The sequence below is a fragment of the Ammospiza nelsoni genome, chromosome 11 (assembly GCF_027579445.1).
Source record: "Ammospiza nelsoni isolate bAmmNel1 chromosome 11, bAmmNel1.pri, whole genome shotgun sequence".
Classification (NCBI taxonomy): Eukaryota; Metazoa; Chordata; class Aves; order Passeriformes; family Passerellidae; genus Ammospiza; species Ammospiza nelsoni.
The window spans coordinates 4244980-4260293 of NC_080643.1; the positions used below are offsets into that span (position 1 = coordinate 4244980).

Here is a 15314-nt window from a genome sequence, read left to right on the forward strand (position 1 = left end):
CCTTGCTCTAATTAGATATTAAATTTTAATTCCGTTAAACTTTTTTCTTAAGTGCATAAAGCATCATAGTCCCTGGAGGCAAACACATATCAGGCTGCTTCAGCATTAGCTAGATGCTTAGCATTTTGAATATTGTGGCAAAAAAATTAAAAGTTCACTTATTAATATTTATCAGCAGTATCATAATTTCCATCCTCTTATTTCAGAATTTCACTTGAGGCAAAAATACCACAAGTGTAATTACTCTAGCACAGCTATTAATGTGCTGAATGATAGGATACTGTGGCACGTGACCTTCTATTGTTCATGGCCTTAAAGAGAAAGCAGATCATTTTTCCCTCTTTTCTTTTAAGGGCTATTTTTGCATATCTTCCTATTGTTGGTAAAAAATAAACGGTGCAATTCCTATAGAAAATAAAATATCATTTTTATTGGTTTAAACTGTAATAGTAAGACAAAAATTCTATTTTTTTTACGATGCAAAAATACACAAAGTATGGGTGCAGAATTAATAACTTGCAGCCTAAAAATGTCTATGTCTCCAGCCCTTTTTGCTGTGCCCTTTTTCCCCTTTCAATAAATTCCTGAGTCAATCTCAAAAACCCTAGGTGAAGTCAGTGTTCTCTGTATAAATCAAAGATACAAATGTATTACCTTACCCTGATTTGTGGGGTCTGTGTATTTGTGTAGGGGTTCAAACCTGGTTTATATGTTATGAATTAATCCAGGAGGCAACACCATGCATGGTTGCACCCCAGGTGGTTCTTGGGGTCACTTCTCTAGAAGTTCACTGATGGCCATGGGTATTTACTTGAGCAGTCATGCCTTGTGGAAGGTTTAGCAGACTTCTCTTTTCAGAACCAAGAAGCAAATTATTAGGAGGAAAATGATGTTTTGCCTTTCTCCTAATTTTTTTGAGTTTATGCAGTAACTCCTGCAAAGCAGAGGAAAGCATGTTTAAATGAAGCAACTGTAAATACCATTCATTAGTAACTTATTTTCCCTTGAGTCTTGTGAAGTGTGATTTTTAAAGACTGCTTTGTCTCCTGAATAGTATTAAGATTACAAGCACATTTTACATTCATGAGGCTGAAAGGCAAAAATGAAATGATCCTGCATTTCTTCACATTGTTAACTATGTGACTAATTTCAATTAATATGCTTATCATATGGAACAGTTCGTGTTTTATTTCTGAAACACGTGTCGTTGTCGTCATCTCCATCCATTCTTGTCTTTCGTGATAACCTCCAAACTGTTTCCATTCCCCACTTTCCCTGAGAGAGCCATGTCCTTGTGCCCCATCATAGCTGAGCTGATGGAGAGAGGAGCCCGGGCCAGATTTGCTGCCAGTGTCATCCCTCTAATAAATGGGGATGAATAATAACCATTGCACTGAGCCAGGTCCTCTTTTAGGGTGAAAGTACACCAGCAGGTTCCACACTTCTCCCCCTGCCATTGGATTTTGGAGGCAGAATCACAGTGGGTTCTGTGGGGCTGTAGAGGGTCTGGGCAAATAATGCAGGTGGCTGCTGCCATGTGGGCAGTTCAGACCTCACTTGGGCAGCAGATCCCTCTAGGACGCAAGGCTGCCTTACCTGCCAGGGCCTACATTCAGTTAATAATTGATGGGCAGTGTTTCCCCCAGCTTTTGTAGGCTCTGGGAAGGTCTGCTGCTTGCACATCCCCATGAGCACCGTGGGGTCTGCACAGTAGGCTGTGTGCTGCTGGCATGGCAGGCTGTGGTTTCTTTTCCTATGGGGTGGCAGAGCCTCCCCTCTCCTTCACCCAGACCCTGCTGACATCTCCTCTATCTGTTTTCCCTCGTGGCCAGGGAGAAGAAGCAGCTCTCTCCCCCCTCTGTCTGTGGAAGGTATGGGGACTCCAGCTCTCACCAGTTCTGTCTTTTGCCAGTGGGTCTACAGGGGCTCCCAAAACACCCCCTCCCCTATTACTGTCTTCCTAGCAGATACTCCTTGTGTCCCACCTCTCCCCCAGTGAATTGCTTTACTGCAATTACAAGTTATCACTGTGGGTGAAGAACTTGAGTCATTATTTTGCCAAGTGCAGGAAATGTGAACCATTCTTTGCATCCCCTAATCACAATGAGTTTGCCGGTTGTTGAATCAAGAAGATAAAAATAATCCTCCCCGTTAGAATAGCTTTTGTAATCACGTGTGACACATAGGGCTGCACATGGAGAGGTCAATGTAAGGAAGAATAAAAGGGGCTGTGCTCCTGGAGATGCTGCAGTGAGGGCTGGTCCTGCCCTCCCTTCCCATCCCATCTTCCCCCACCCTTTCTCTGGCTCTGCTTGCCTGGGTCAAACTGCCGTCTGGCAGCAAGCGAGGAGTTCTGCCCCACGAATTAGGAGCAGGCAAGAGTGTTTGGTGAGCAGTACATTTGCGTGGATTCCCCTCTCATGGGCCAGGTTTGCATCACGCAGACCCAGCCTGATGGATTTTTTTTGCTTGGCCACTGCAGCCAGCTGACCTCTCCCCAGAGCAGGTCAAGTGCTGCCGAGCCAGCGTCTGTGGCTGCCTGGCACTGACATGGATGATGTCAGCCAGATCCGGCTGGGATGGGTGAAATGGTTAAATGTCCTTCCAGTCCCTGGGCGCTGCAGCCTTGGAAAGCTGTACCTCCCATCCCTGTGCCTCCCATCCTGTGCCTCCCTCCCGTTCCAGTGCCTCCCATCCCCACCAAACACTGGGCTCCTCCGGGGCTCGGGGTTTCTGCGTTCCCACCGCTGCTGCGCCGGGCCGGGACTGTGCTGTCAACATGAGCTAATGCTGACACACAGTAAATATTAGCAGGCAGAACGGTGGGAATCAGAAGGAAAATATTTAACAGTTCATTCTCTTCCTACAAAGATTTCCATTTAGAAAGTTAACTCCAGTGTGCCACTGCACGGTGTTTCCTTAGAACAAAGGGAAAAATCAAAATAAAACAGTCAGATCTGTAACAACTAAGGTAAGAATTGAGTTGCTGAGGTTTAAAAAATTCCACATGGAGTGGTTCGGCTCTCAGGTAGATTGGTGCAGCTCTGATCCAGTTAGCACTGATGGCAGCCTCACACATGTCCCAAGGAAAATCAAACTCTGTGATGCTGCACTCCTGCTTGGTGCCCGCTCACTCCAGTGGGAAGGAGTTATCAGCTGAGCCAGTTCCAGTTTTTTTCCCCATTTCATTAGAAACAAAGCCCACACCTAAGCCACAAAAAATACCCCAAAGCCCCAAACATAATTTCATGAAGCAAAAATAGGGAAAGTACATTTTCTTTTTTCCAGGGTGTGTAATTCCAAATAGGGAATGGAAGGCTCCATCCTCTTATAAGCCAATGCAGCTATGAATCCTTAAACCCAGATCTAAATGATGTTAAATTTCCCTTGATGGAACCAGGGTAATACCTATCAGAAAGTACAATATTTAAAAGAACCTGTAATTGCAAATAATGTAAATGTGGAGAATGTTTTGGAAAGAGTAAGTGTGTTGTGCAGTGTATAAAAACATTAGTCATGGCTCTTCATGGATTTGTTTGTGTCCTTGGCAGGCTTCAATGGCTGAGAACAGTATACCTCTATACACTACTGCTTCCATGGGAAATCCCACTCTGGGCAATTTAGCCAGCGCGATGAGGGAAGAGCTCAATGGTGCAATGGAGCATACGAACAGTAACGGGAGTGACAGCAGTCCAGGACGTTCCCCTATGCAAGCAATGTAAGTACAGCAGAGGCACGTGCTGGCTCTAGGTCTTGTCCTACCATCTGCTCAAGGGTGACTCTGGAGACTCCTGGCTCCTTGCTGAGCTTCATGGATGGAGCAGCAAGAGCAGACATCTGCCTCCATCTGGGGACATGCGTAGGGTGGTTTGAACATAAAAGAGCCATTTACTAGTTTCCGTATAAAACTGATCAGCTCACTTCAGTCCAAGAAGGACACAGGGCTTATAAAATTGTTCACTTGTTTGCAGTTCTCTTCTGTAAACCTTCCAAAACCTCATAGGCAGCTGTGCTTCTTGGAGAAAATCTTTGGATGATTTCTCTCCCCTTTGGATGGCGTGATGAGCACGGCCCGTGGGGCAGAGCTTGGAAATGGGCTTGTTTGGCGAGTCAAAAAAAACCCACTCAACACAAAACGCTCTTGCTAAGCATTAACAGGAAGGTCTGTGTGATTTATAGATTGCTCTTAAAATATCAAAAGGAGAATTAATTAGGGGCATTATAGCAACAGACGGCGGCGTAATGAGCGCGTCTATAACCGCACGAAGTGGCGGGGGCTCGCCTGCCCCGCTCAGCGCGAGCGGCACCCGGGCGGCGGGCGGGCGCAGGAAAGGGTAAGGCAGGAAGGGTGTGATGCCCCGATGGGTGTGTGCGGTATTTATGGGGTGACGGAGTGAGTTTGCAAAGCTGTAAACTCCCCCCTCCCCTCACATCACACGCCGGGTAATTGGCGGCTGGTGAGGAAGCCGGAGTTTACAAGTGCTGGCGTTCCCGAAAGCTCGGCGGAGCCGTTGGGTACCCGTGAGTGACCGTGCTGCCCGTCTTCCCCCTGCTCCTTAAAACAGCCTGTAAAATTACTGGCTGCCTTGCCAGGGCTCACATTTCACATTAAAAAGAGAACTAATTTGTAGTCTTTTACTTCAAAGTAATTTGAATAAGGGATTTACAAAAGTAAGTCTAAATCAAAAAGTAGAAAAAACATTAACCTAATACCACGGTAGTAATTAGTTGTGAAACTAATTAGCATTTAATGGCAAAAAAGTTTCCCACCTGCATAATGTGTTGTCAGAGGGGAGGGGGCACGAAGGAATCTGAGGCTCTGGATACTTTGATATCGCAGTGTTTTAAATCAGTGCACAAAGTGCTTTGAAAAAAAAATCTTTAAAGATGGCAACATTCATTTTTAATTAATAATTAATTTAAACATTGTCTTTTACCATTGACTTCAAAACATTCAAATAATGTGTTTAGCTTTTCCAGTGATTGTTTGTGCAGTATTAATTATCTCTCCCAAAGTAACGTTGCATGACACACTTTCCGTCTCTCACAGACGGATTCATCTCCAGGCACTTTTAGTCACAATTTGTTATCCTCTGCCTGTGACCACGCAGGGCTGGCGTGAAGGAGGAGTGGAGGGACATGACTTTTTTCAAGAAACAAGACTTCTCCCAAGGGTTTCTCCTGGCCTAACAGACAAGGATGAACGTTTATGATGTTGTGTTAATCCGAGTAATTATTTTTTTGCAAGTTCAAGGCTAGTGCAGTTCATGCACTTCTCATTTCACCTAAGGTTTCCTTGTCTTTGAATAGACTGAGAGGAGGGAAAAATAACTGAGTTGAAACAGGGTAGGACATCTTCCAGAACTGTGCATAGCTGTGGCCTTTGTTGCACTTAATAATCATCTCTTAGCACATTGATACCAAGGTGAGGGGCACAGAACAAATAGTGGAGAGAGAGGAGGTTGGGGGGAGTGATGCCTCATTTTCATTATTCACCAGAAAATCCAATTTTCTGTTGTAATATGGAAATGATTGTTTCCTGAGTGTTTTCATTTTCTCAGAATTGATAATATATGTGTTCTCTGCTGAACATTTCTTTTTTGCTTAAGTAAAATGTGGCCGGGTGATGTTCCAATACCAGCCTCAGAGCTTCCCCATTATAATGGTGTTTCTAGGTAGTTTGAAGGGATCTAAAGCCAGAACACCATTCACACGTCATAGGGTTTACCCTGTTTACTAAATAAAAACATAAGTCAACAGCGACTTCACAGACGCTGTGAAACCTTTTTGTTTTCCATGCTCCTGCTTTGTTAACAACATGTTCATTTTTTTTCTCAGAACAGATTTCCTTGTCATTATGCAAAATATTTTTTAAACAATTTCAGTGTATTGGAAGAAATCAAGTTTTAAACTTTATTGTAAGGTTTAAAGGACCTTGTTAACATGACAGCTAAGAAGTCTAACACTCTAGCTGAAGTCTTATTACCGCTCATTCGTTTCCTTTTTATGACACATTGAACCACAGCTAGGGTGGGTTTTTTTTCCCTTCTCTCTCCCTCCTTTTGAAACACTAGAAAGTAGTCGCATAATTACAGCTTGGGGACATAACACTTTCATCCTGATATGCTCCAAAGGTAGCCACAAAGCAAACTACTCCATGCTGTGTGCACCACCAGAACTCAGTGGCTTTAAACAACAGTCAGCTTTATTAAAAACTCCTCTGTTCCCAGAGTGGACAAACAAAAGAATTACTCAGATGTGAAAAGAAGGGGAATCTGTGTTCAGCAAGGTTATTTATTGTTAACCCCTTCTGGAGTCCCAGGCATTACTTAAAAGGAATGTGCTGAATTTCTGCTGCTGTGAAAACAGAAATGGGAAACCCTTTCTTTTCTTTGCCTTCTTTCCCCCTCCCCTTTCTTTTTCTTGTCGCTTAACCCAGCATTTACCTTTTCTGTAATTCAGCAGACTGAATTCTTCAGTCTCTAAAGGAAGTTTTCCTTCCCCGTTTTGAGGATTTGTTGAGGTGGTAAATAGAAATTCAGTCTTAACTTGAGAGGATATGAAAGTCTCCCTTTGCCTTCAAGATTATTTAAGCTTATTTATTTCAGTTGCTTAGAAATGTTTGAGAAAAATCACAGATTCAGGAAGGTTTCCTCCTCATGTGCCATTTTGTGGTTACATCTGAGAGAATACACAAGGAGTTGGAATTTTTTGGCATTGTTTTCCTTGCAGCTCTGTCCCTGGGGGTTGTGTTACCCCGATAACCTCCTCATTTAGGGGATGGAGGTTTTGCCAAGCTCACTGTCTGATGTTTGTGCAACATGTGAGGTGCTGGGGGGACTGGTGTGACTCTGCTCCCTGTGGCTTTGTGGCCCTTTCTGGTTTTGTCTCACTCAGGGTTGTGCAGAGCTTTTCATAACTTCTGTTGCTTCTCACACTTCAAGTTTTGGTTTTTGACCTCTGGGAATCACACCAAACCTCAAAGAGAACCTCAGTTAAAACCACCTGGTTTCACCTGGTTTCATAACAAAACCAGAAGAGGGGCAGAGTTTGCTTTGGAAAGGTTTGGGGACCTTTGAATGAGCTTTCACAGCACTTAGAGTGGTTTTGAGCACCGTGAGCACCTGTCTAACCTGAGGTGGTGGGGATGCATTGGGACACTGGGCAGCCTTTGGTGAAACTCCACTCCACGCACCAAGGCCTCTCTGCTGCACGTGACGTGTTCTCATGCCTCCTTTGAAAATTTCCCTTCTGTGTTTTCAAAAATAATACTTTAAAAAAAAAAAAACTAAACAAAAATAAGCCCAGCAGCGGCAGCATCAAAACCAGAAAGCAAAAAAGCAAGACTTTGACATTAAAACAGCAGTAAAAAAGATCACTGCCATAAAGGCCAAGTAGCACAGGCTTTATTGGGCTCTCAGTGCAGCTGCTCTTTCCCCCTTTTTCTTCTGTTTTTCATTTCATGTTTTCTCCCAAGTGAGGGGCCCCACAGCCTATTCATAATATTAAGTTTTTCTAGTTGCAGGTATTCAGCATAGTTTAATATTCACCGAGGCCATGAGCTGCTGGGACAGGTAGCGCATGCACACCTCCAGCTTCTCTTAAGTTTTTGCCAATTCTTAACCTCTGATCCTTGAATTTTCTCCTTCCAGTTTTTTCTTTACCCCTATTTCACTAGTTAGGTTAAAAACAGTATGAGCCATGTTCTTGGTGTGTAATTTTTTCAAAAAGTATGTGACATGCAGAGGAACCTCTTTGCTCCCAGAGGTGTGTTGATGGGATACATTTTAGTGGATTTGATGGGAAAAGGTGTGTGTCCATGGATACTGCATCACTTCTCTCAGTGTTCCTTTGGATGAGTTGGAAGGTGCACTTAATACTTGAGTATTGATCTAGCACTTTACAACTCAAAAAGTTGAAACAAGCAGGGACTTGAAAGGCATTCACAGCTCACATTTGAATTGTCTGTAGTCAGCAGTTGGATGCTTCCTAACTTATCCAGGCTCAAGTCTGAATAAAGAAATAAACAGGATACAAGGGTACAACTGGCTCACTTGAATTAGACAAGGCTTTGGACTGTCTGTAGATGCTGAGTACATTTTCCCTGCCCAGTGATTTATCCTTGCTGTCTCTCCGTGCAGCGGAGTACAAACAGTGTTGTCGTTGCTATCCACACAAAGCATAAAATACAATGCAGCTATTTTAAATCACTCATTTTAAAGCAAAGCTGTGCAAACAGAAGAAAAGTTCTTACAGTGAAGGTGTGTGCTTCAGGTTGTGTGTTCATGCTGCATATGTGAAAGGGTTAAATCAGCCTGCACAGAGGAAAAACATGAGTCTTGGAGGTGGTTATCAACTCAGTGAGAGACAGAGTGGGACTTGAACTCATTAACACTTTATTTTAAGGGATTGCCTACAACATCAATTATTTAGGAAGCAAACAGGGTCTCCATCGCTGTGTCGCATTATTAATACTTGGTAATGTCAATAAAATCCTACTTTCCTATAAAGTCCCACTAACAAGACACTATTGACTCACATGGCTACTTTACATTTCAAAAGCTGCTGAACAAAAAAAAAAAAAGAAAGAGAGGTAGAAAAAGGTAATTTGTATTTGTATAGGATTTGTTGTAAATATGATTTACGAACAACATTTTTCAATTGTTATCATACCCGTTTTGAATGACCAAACCCCATTCCCCTGTGGGTTATTCATGTGCTTTGCTGTAATGAGAAATTTGGCAGATCTCATCTTTTTAGTACATCCTTGTGCCCACCATGAGCTGGGGATCATGTTCTGCCTTGTTTACAGCTGACAGTGTTATTATTCTCGTTAGGACTGTGCTTTCTTATCATATTGTTGTGTTGAGCAAGCCTTTTCCTCTCTGTTTGTGTTTCCTGGCAGGGCTTTTCTTCCCTTATTGACAGTTTGTAAAAATATGCATTAATTTGGAGTTTAAAGCATGTATCATGGTGTCTCTTTGCTGTGTTTGCTTGAAGTTGATTAATGATAGAACCTCACTTGGGGTCGTCCTCTGGAGAGTTGTCTCACAGGTTCTGCATGTTAACGAGAGACGCTGCACACGCAGCGAGGATGATTAGCCCGGCCCGCGCCGAGGCCTGGGCAGGCCCTGCCTTCCCCCTCGGATGCACATTCCACTTATTTATCCAAAGATCATATTAACTTAATGTGTCAGCTGAGAGCGTTTTCTCCCCATCCCAAGACAGAAACCCTATCGAGGTGCTCCTCCCAGAGTGTTTTCCCGGGGAGGCTGAGTGCTGCCTGCCTGGCACAGCCTGCCTGGAATCTTAGAATCATTAAGCTTGGAAAAGCCCTTCAGGATCGTTGAGTCCAGCCATTAACCCAGCACTGCCAAGCCCGCCACTAAACCGTGTTTTAAGTGTCACATCCACGTTTTCTGAAGGCTTCTGGATGCAGTGACTGCATCACTCCCCTGGGCAGCCTGTTCCAGTGTTTGATCACTCTTTCTGTGAAGAAATTTTTGTAAAATCCAAACTAAACCTCCTGTGGGGAAACTTAAGGCTGTTCACTCTTGTTCTCTTGATTGTTACCTGGGAGATTGTGCTTCGCTTGGCTTTTGTGGCCAGCACAGACATTGAGGGTCTTCTCCTTGGTGGCCTGGAGCTCTCAGACCTGGCCCTCCATGTCTGAACCCCCCAAACCACCTTTGCCTTTCTCCCCAAACCACCTGTGCTGTCAAAACCATTTTTTAATGAGCAACTTGCTGATTGTCTGCTGTTTCGTTTTCCCAGGCACCCTGTGCATGTCAAAGAAGAACCATTAGACCCAGATGAAAATGAAGGCCCACTATCCTTAGTGACAACAGCCAACCACAGTCCAGATTTTGATCACGACAGAGATTATGAAGATGAACCTGTAAATGAGGACATAGAATGAATATGTCTGACATCGTTATCCTGAGAATGAAGATTGGAAGAACACGTCAAACTTAGCTGTGAAATCTCTCCATTATTGTACAGTCTGGAGGATTCTCAGTCCACTTTGACAACTATGAAATATGTTAACTCTTAGTGCCATCAAGTATCCCATTTGGGAGTATTTTTGATTTTTCTACTTTTTGTTGAAAAAAGGAATTTGTACTCTGTGCATTGGATGGACTTGTTTGGTACTTGGGATTTTCCTCTCTTACAGTCAACATCAGTGTTGTAAATTTGCTAAACTGATTCACTTGCATTTAGCAGCCAGCTGTGGACTGCAGGTCCTGCCAATTTTGGACACTTGAGGACATCAAACTGAGCATGTACACCTGAACTGCAGATCAAGTCTTTGCCCAGATTTTAAGGATTCCAATGGACAACATATTTGCACAGTACTGCATGTTGATTATCACTGCCTTTACTCCATTTTTTTTTTGTTTTGTTGGTTGGTTTCTTTTTTTTTTTTTTTTTTGCTTCCATTTGGGATGGGGAAGGCCTGTGTGTGCACGTGTGTGGGTATGTGTGCGTGCGTGTGAGTGTGTATATCGGGGAGGGGTTCAAAGAAAAAATTATCCCAAACTCTTTAATGTATTGCTTTTATTCCCCCGCCCCACTTCTCCTCTGCCATTTTAAGTTCTGACCTCAGGCCTCATCTGGGCCCAGGGCCTCTCGGAGGCTTCAACGTTTTCTGTACTTTGTGATGAATGTTAATAGGTGTTTTTATTATACGAAGCTGAATGTCATTGAATTGTTTGTAGTTTTTTCTGTCATTCATTCCAGTTTCCTTCAGATGCCACCATGTTTTCTTTAGCTATGGAAAACATTCCATTTCGGTGTCTCCTTCTTTGTTGTTGTTTTTTGAAAAGGTCCCAAATGCTGCACGATACATGTGGAAGGGTTGTCCAACGGAGAGAGAGGAACGAAGTACTGCAAGAATGAGAATGAATGACAGATGAACATAGAAACACTGTAGGAAGCAACACAGATTCATTCCACAAAGCAGTATTTTTAATATATTCTTGTTTTGTTTAGGTTTTTTGATTTTTTTTTTTTTTTATTTTTTTTTTTTGGCAGCAACGGTGAATATTAGCAAATGCCACAAAATTGAACAGCACAAAGAAACATATGCAGCACCAACAGAGTTCACTTTTAGTAGAGAATGAATAGTACAGTGGCAGGTTCTCGGTTGTTTAACACGAGTTCTAATGGGTCAACACATCTTTCTGGAATATCTAAGATTACCAAGATGGGCACCTAAGCATTTATTATTACAACTTTATTTTTTTCTATTGTTTTTTTTACATTTGCATTTGCAAATAGTGGTTGGAAAGATGACTTCATTAAGTTGTTACTGTACATGGTGATGTTTCACGGTTAAACATCAGTTCAGGATTGCTCGGTGGCGTTAATCTGTTTGAATACAAATTAGATTTCAGATTGAACTTGTTACGGGAGTTAATAAGGACGGGGCCCCACTAATGCTAAAGTGTTAATTTTCAGCTGTGCAAATCCAGTACTGCAGTTAGGATTGTTATGCAATATTATACCAGCCAGTATGGAAACCTCGCCGGAGGAGTTGGGAGAGTTGGGAGAGAATTGGCGCCGGGGCTTGTTAGGCAAAACTGGCAAAGCTCTGCAAAGCAAACACGACATACAAAATCTGTTGCCATAGGTCAGTAAACCTCAGTCACCAAACACCTAAACATTTTCATTCTGCAACCACTTTTCCGTCACTCATTTATTTATGTAGGACTGTAGCTTTTTTTTATTATTTCGAAAAGCCTTTCAGAGCTTAATTTATATTCTTCTTTGTACCTTTTTTTTTCCTAAAATTACCAAAGATATTACACAAAGGTAAATTATGTTCTCTGTTATATGCTTTATCTTATGAAGCCAAATATCCTCTTATTGTTGATCAAAGGAGGTTGAAGAATTTAGAGGGAAATGACAAGATGTGGGCTATTGCTAACCAGAGAGGGAAACTGCTCCTTTATTCTAGAAAATTTAGAAGGCCAAGTAGATGAACCAAAGTTGTTAGTTTTTATTTGCAATTCTTTACAGTGACCAAAATGAAAGTCTGTAAAGAGGAACCGAGGAGAGCTTTTGAGGTTAAAACTAGGAATCAGTGTTACTGGGGGAGCTATGAGAAGGGAGCTGAAGAAAGCAAAGACACAATTATTTTGTGGAAAATTAGAGTATCAGATAAAGGAGACAGTTTAATAAAACACAGAAGAGAACAGAAAAGCTCCCACAATTTAACTGGACGACATAATGGTATTTCTAGAATAAAAAGGAAAAAAATTTTTTGGTCTTTGGTTCTACAGATTGTGTGCCACTTCTGTTCCGGGACTGTGCTGGGATGTCTGCTTTAATTTTGGTTGATCTTGGCACATTTACTCAGTTTTGTTTAGTTTTTGGTCAGCATTTTTCATAAGGAAATAACACTCCTGTCCACTCATAAGCTTTGGTACAAAAAACTTTATTGGCAGTTACTTTTATAAAACTCTGCTTTCTGTTTCAAAAAGACAAGGAAAAAAAAAAAAAAGAAAGAAAAAAAAAAAGGGCAGTCTGTGGTCATTTGGAAACATTTTCTTTAAATTTTTTTTCTTTTTTTTTTTTTTTCTTTTTTTTTTTTTTTTAGTTTTTGGTTTAAATTATATCCAGGCAGCTTCGTGACGTGCCGGCGGTAGCCAGACAGGGATCATGAGAATTGAGCCCTGTGCTTCAAAACTGAGTGGTTTGCTGGTTAGTTCGGTATTCAGAAGGGGGATAAAAATCTGGTAGATTAGTTCATTCTCAGCATGTGTAGCTAGACATGAGTAAAGATAACAGCATGAGAAAACTGTTAGTACGCATACCTCAGTCCAAACTGTTAGGGAATGAGTAAATAAAAAATACATTTCACTCAGTTGCACTTAGTTGTATGTCTTGCATGCTTAGTCTAAAGACTGTAGCAAAAATAAAAAAAATTTAAAAAAGAGAAAAAGAAACAAAAAATTAGAGTTTAACATATCTGGCAGGTGTTGCAGCCTTGCAGAAGAACCAACTGAAAATCTCAGGCTTTACATCAAGCAAACTTCACTATGATTTTTACAATTCTGATTCTGTATCCCTTTGGATATACAGTTGCTTCTTTAGGGAGGGGTTTATTATGTTGTACATATATATCCCACTGTGTCTGTGTGAGCCTTTGTCTTTTGGGGGGAGGGTGGGGAGGGAGGAAAAGGTGGAAAGGTCCTTTTTTTAGATATCATTCCTCAAAAGGAATAAATGCAGACCTGTTTGTCAAAACACCTTTTGCTTTTTGTGCAACTGCTTTATATTAACTATACTAAAAAATAGCTTTGAAAAAAAAACTACTGTATGTAATGGAATTGCAGAATACGCTGCACATGTATTTTATTTAGTTATCCTTGCTTTAAGAATATTGGATGACATTTGCTGACATGTGGGAGAAAATCCCTGACTTTTTTTTTCAGCTTTTAAATTGTAACATAGTTGACAGATTTTTTTTTTCTCCTGTTATCATTGATCGAAGCATTTTTGTACAGTTTTTGTGTTGAAGCTGGTTTTTTTGATACTTTCCCACCCCTTCTGTTATCTTACCACTGCCTTTTCTGGCTGTCTTAAACAAAGTTCATATATTTGAAAGGAAAAAAAAATTGTTTAAAAAAAAAATGTTTTTCTCCTGCTGCAGTAAATATTTTGCATGATGAATTCCAGGGTCACACTTTCAAAGTTTATCAGTGAAGTAGTGATTAATAATGGGGAGTGTCAAACTATTGAGCTTTTTGTATAAAAAAAACAAAAAAAAAACTTTACAAGGTGCCAAGATGTAAAGACAATTTGTTACATGTTTTTTTTCTCAAAGAAAAGCGTACATTATGAAAGTAGTACCATGTATCAGGTAAATCGCTGTCAGGAATGAGAGTCAAAGCCTTCCTTGTCCACAAAAAAAAAAAAAAGTTTGTAAATGTAAAACCTGTTAGGTTTCTGCATTCAATAGAAGCGAAATGAAAAAAAGAAAAAAAAAAAAACAAAAACAAAATCAAGGCTTATGTAGAACAAGTGACCACAAAAAAAATAAAATGACCTTTTTTTGATTCTCACTCGCAAGAGTCCCACGGCAGGTCCTGCACCTCCCCTTTCCTGGAGCTCAGCTTTGGGGAGAGACCGGGGCAGGGATGCTGGTTCTACAAATATTGCAGATCATTAGATATTTTATATATATACATACATAAAATATATATATATATAAAGTTTTTTAAAATAATTTTGAACTATTGTAGTTTTCAGATCGCCAATAATCTCACGTTCATTATAGCATGGAAAAAAAAAAACCAAACGTGTTTAAACTCTTTTGAAATCCTTTGGTACCTTTGGTTAATGAACTCAGAGTGATTTTTTAGATGTTTCAGAAGTCATTTAGTATTCTAGTCTTGCGAGGTGAATTTGCAGTTCAGGACTGCATTTTAATGGGCCCAGAACAGGTAACCAAGTATCTTCTACCCATAAGCCTTGATGAAAATGGTACAGTCCAGACTGTTAGCATGGTGCTTCGTGTGTATGTGCTGCCAGTAACAAGATTTTTTTTTTTTTTTTTTGATAAGGCATAAAAGAAACTCATTCCTTACATCAACTGTAATTCCATCATTCCATGTCTGTTGATACAGACAATAAAAAATGTTGTGTAGTCAGTACTAATTACTGACATTATAGCATTCTCAAATGCAATAAAAATGCTGGTTGTTCACACTGGTAATGCAAGTTGCCATGTCCGAAGTTCTTGTTTTGTTGTTCCCCCTCACAGTGATTCTGATGTCACATCCCTGAGCCGTGGGCACCTCAGCCACATCCTAGCTCATTCATGGATGGACAAATCTCATCTCTTGCCTTGAGATTTCTCAACCACATCCAAGTACAGAATATTTTAGTGGTGGATTTGTGGACAGTCTGTACAGGGCAGTTGGGTGAGGCTGGAACGCTGGAAGAATGGAAGACACTGTCATTCAAGGAATTAATCCTCTTTTCCAAGGAAGTACTTCAGTTTTGCCCACTGGGGTTGCAGGGGGTTATTTGCTTTCTCAAAGGGTTGGGGTCTTCATCCTGCAGCTCCTTCCCAGTGCAGTGCCCTGATGGGAATAATGGTGCTGTTAGCTTTGGTAAGAGGGGCTGGGAATGTGCACTGCACCCTGTCAAAAGGGGTTTGCAGGATCAACCCCTTGGGCCTTAAAACTGTGAGCAGCAAAGTCCCAACTGGCACTGTCACCTGAGACAAGCTGAAGGAAAAACCCACCTTCTTTTTCTTTCGAGTAAGCACACATTTATTTTCCTCATCAAGTTTTGTAAAGAAA

The 15314-nt window shown here is 41.3% G+C and overlaps 1 protein-coding gene across 2 annotated transcripts in view; it reads left to right on the forward strand.

Annotated features, from left to right (window-relative positions):
* Nucleotides 1–14727, forward strand: part of FOXP1 (forkhead box P1) — an 86391-nt gene extending 71664 nt beyond the window's left edge. For both annotated transcript variants that reach the window (XM_059480450.1, XM_059480451.1), the window contains 2 exons: nt 3552–3718; nt 9775–14727. In XM_059480450.1, coding sequence (XP_059336433.1) covers nt 3552–3718; nt 9775–9919 — 312 coding nt within the window. In that variant the 3' untranslated portion in view covers nt 9920–14727. The remainder of the gene's footprint in view (nt 1–3551; nt 3719–9774) is intronic.
* The last annotated feature ends 587 nt before the right edge of the window (nt 14728–15314 follow it).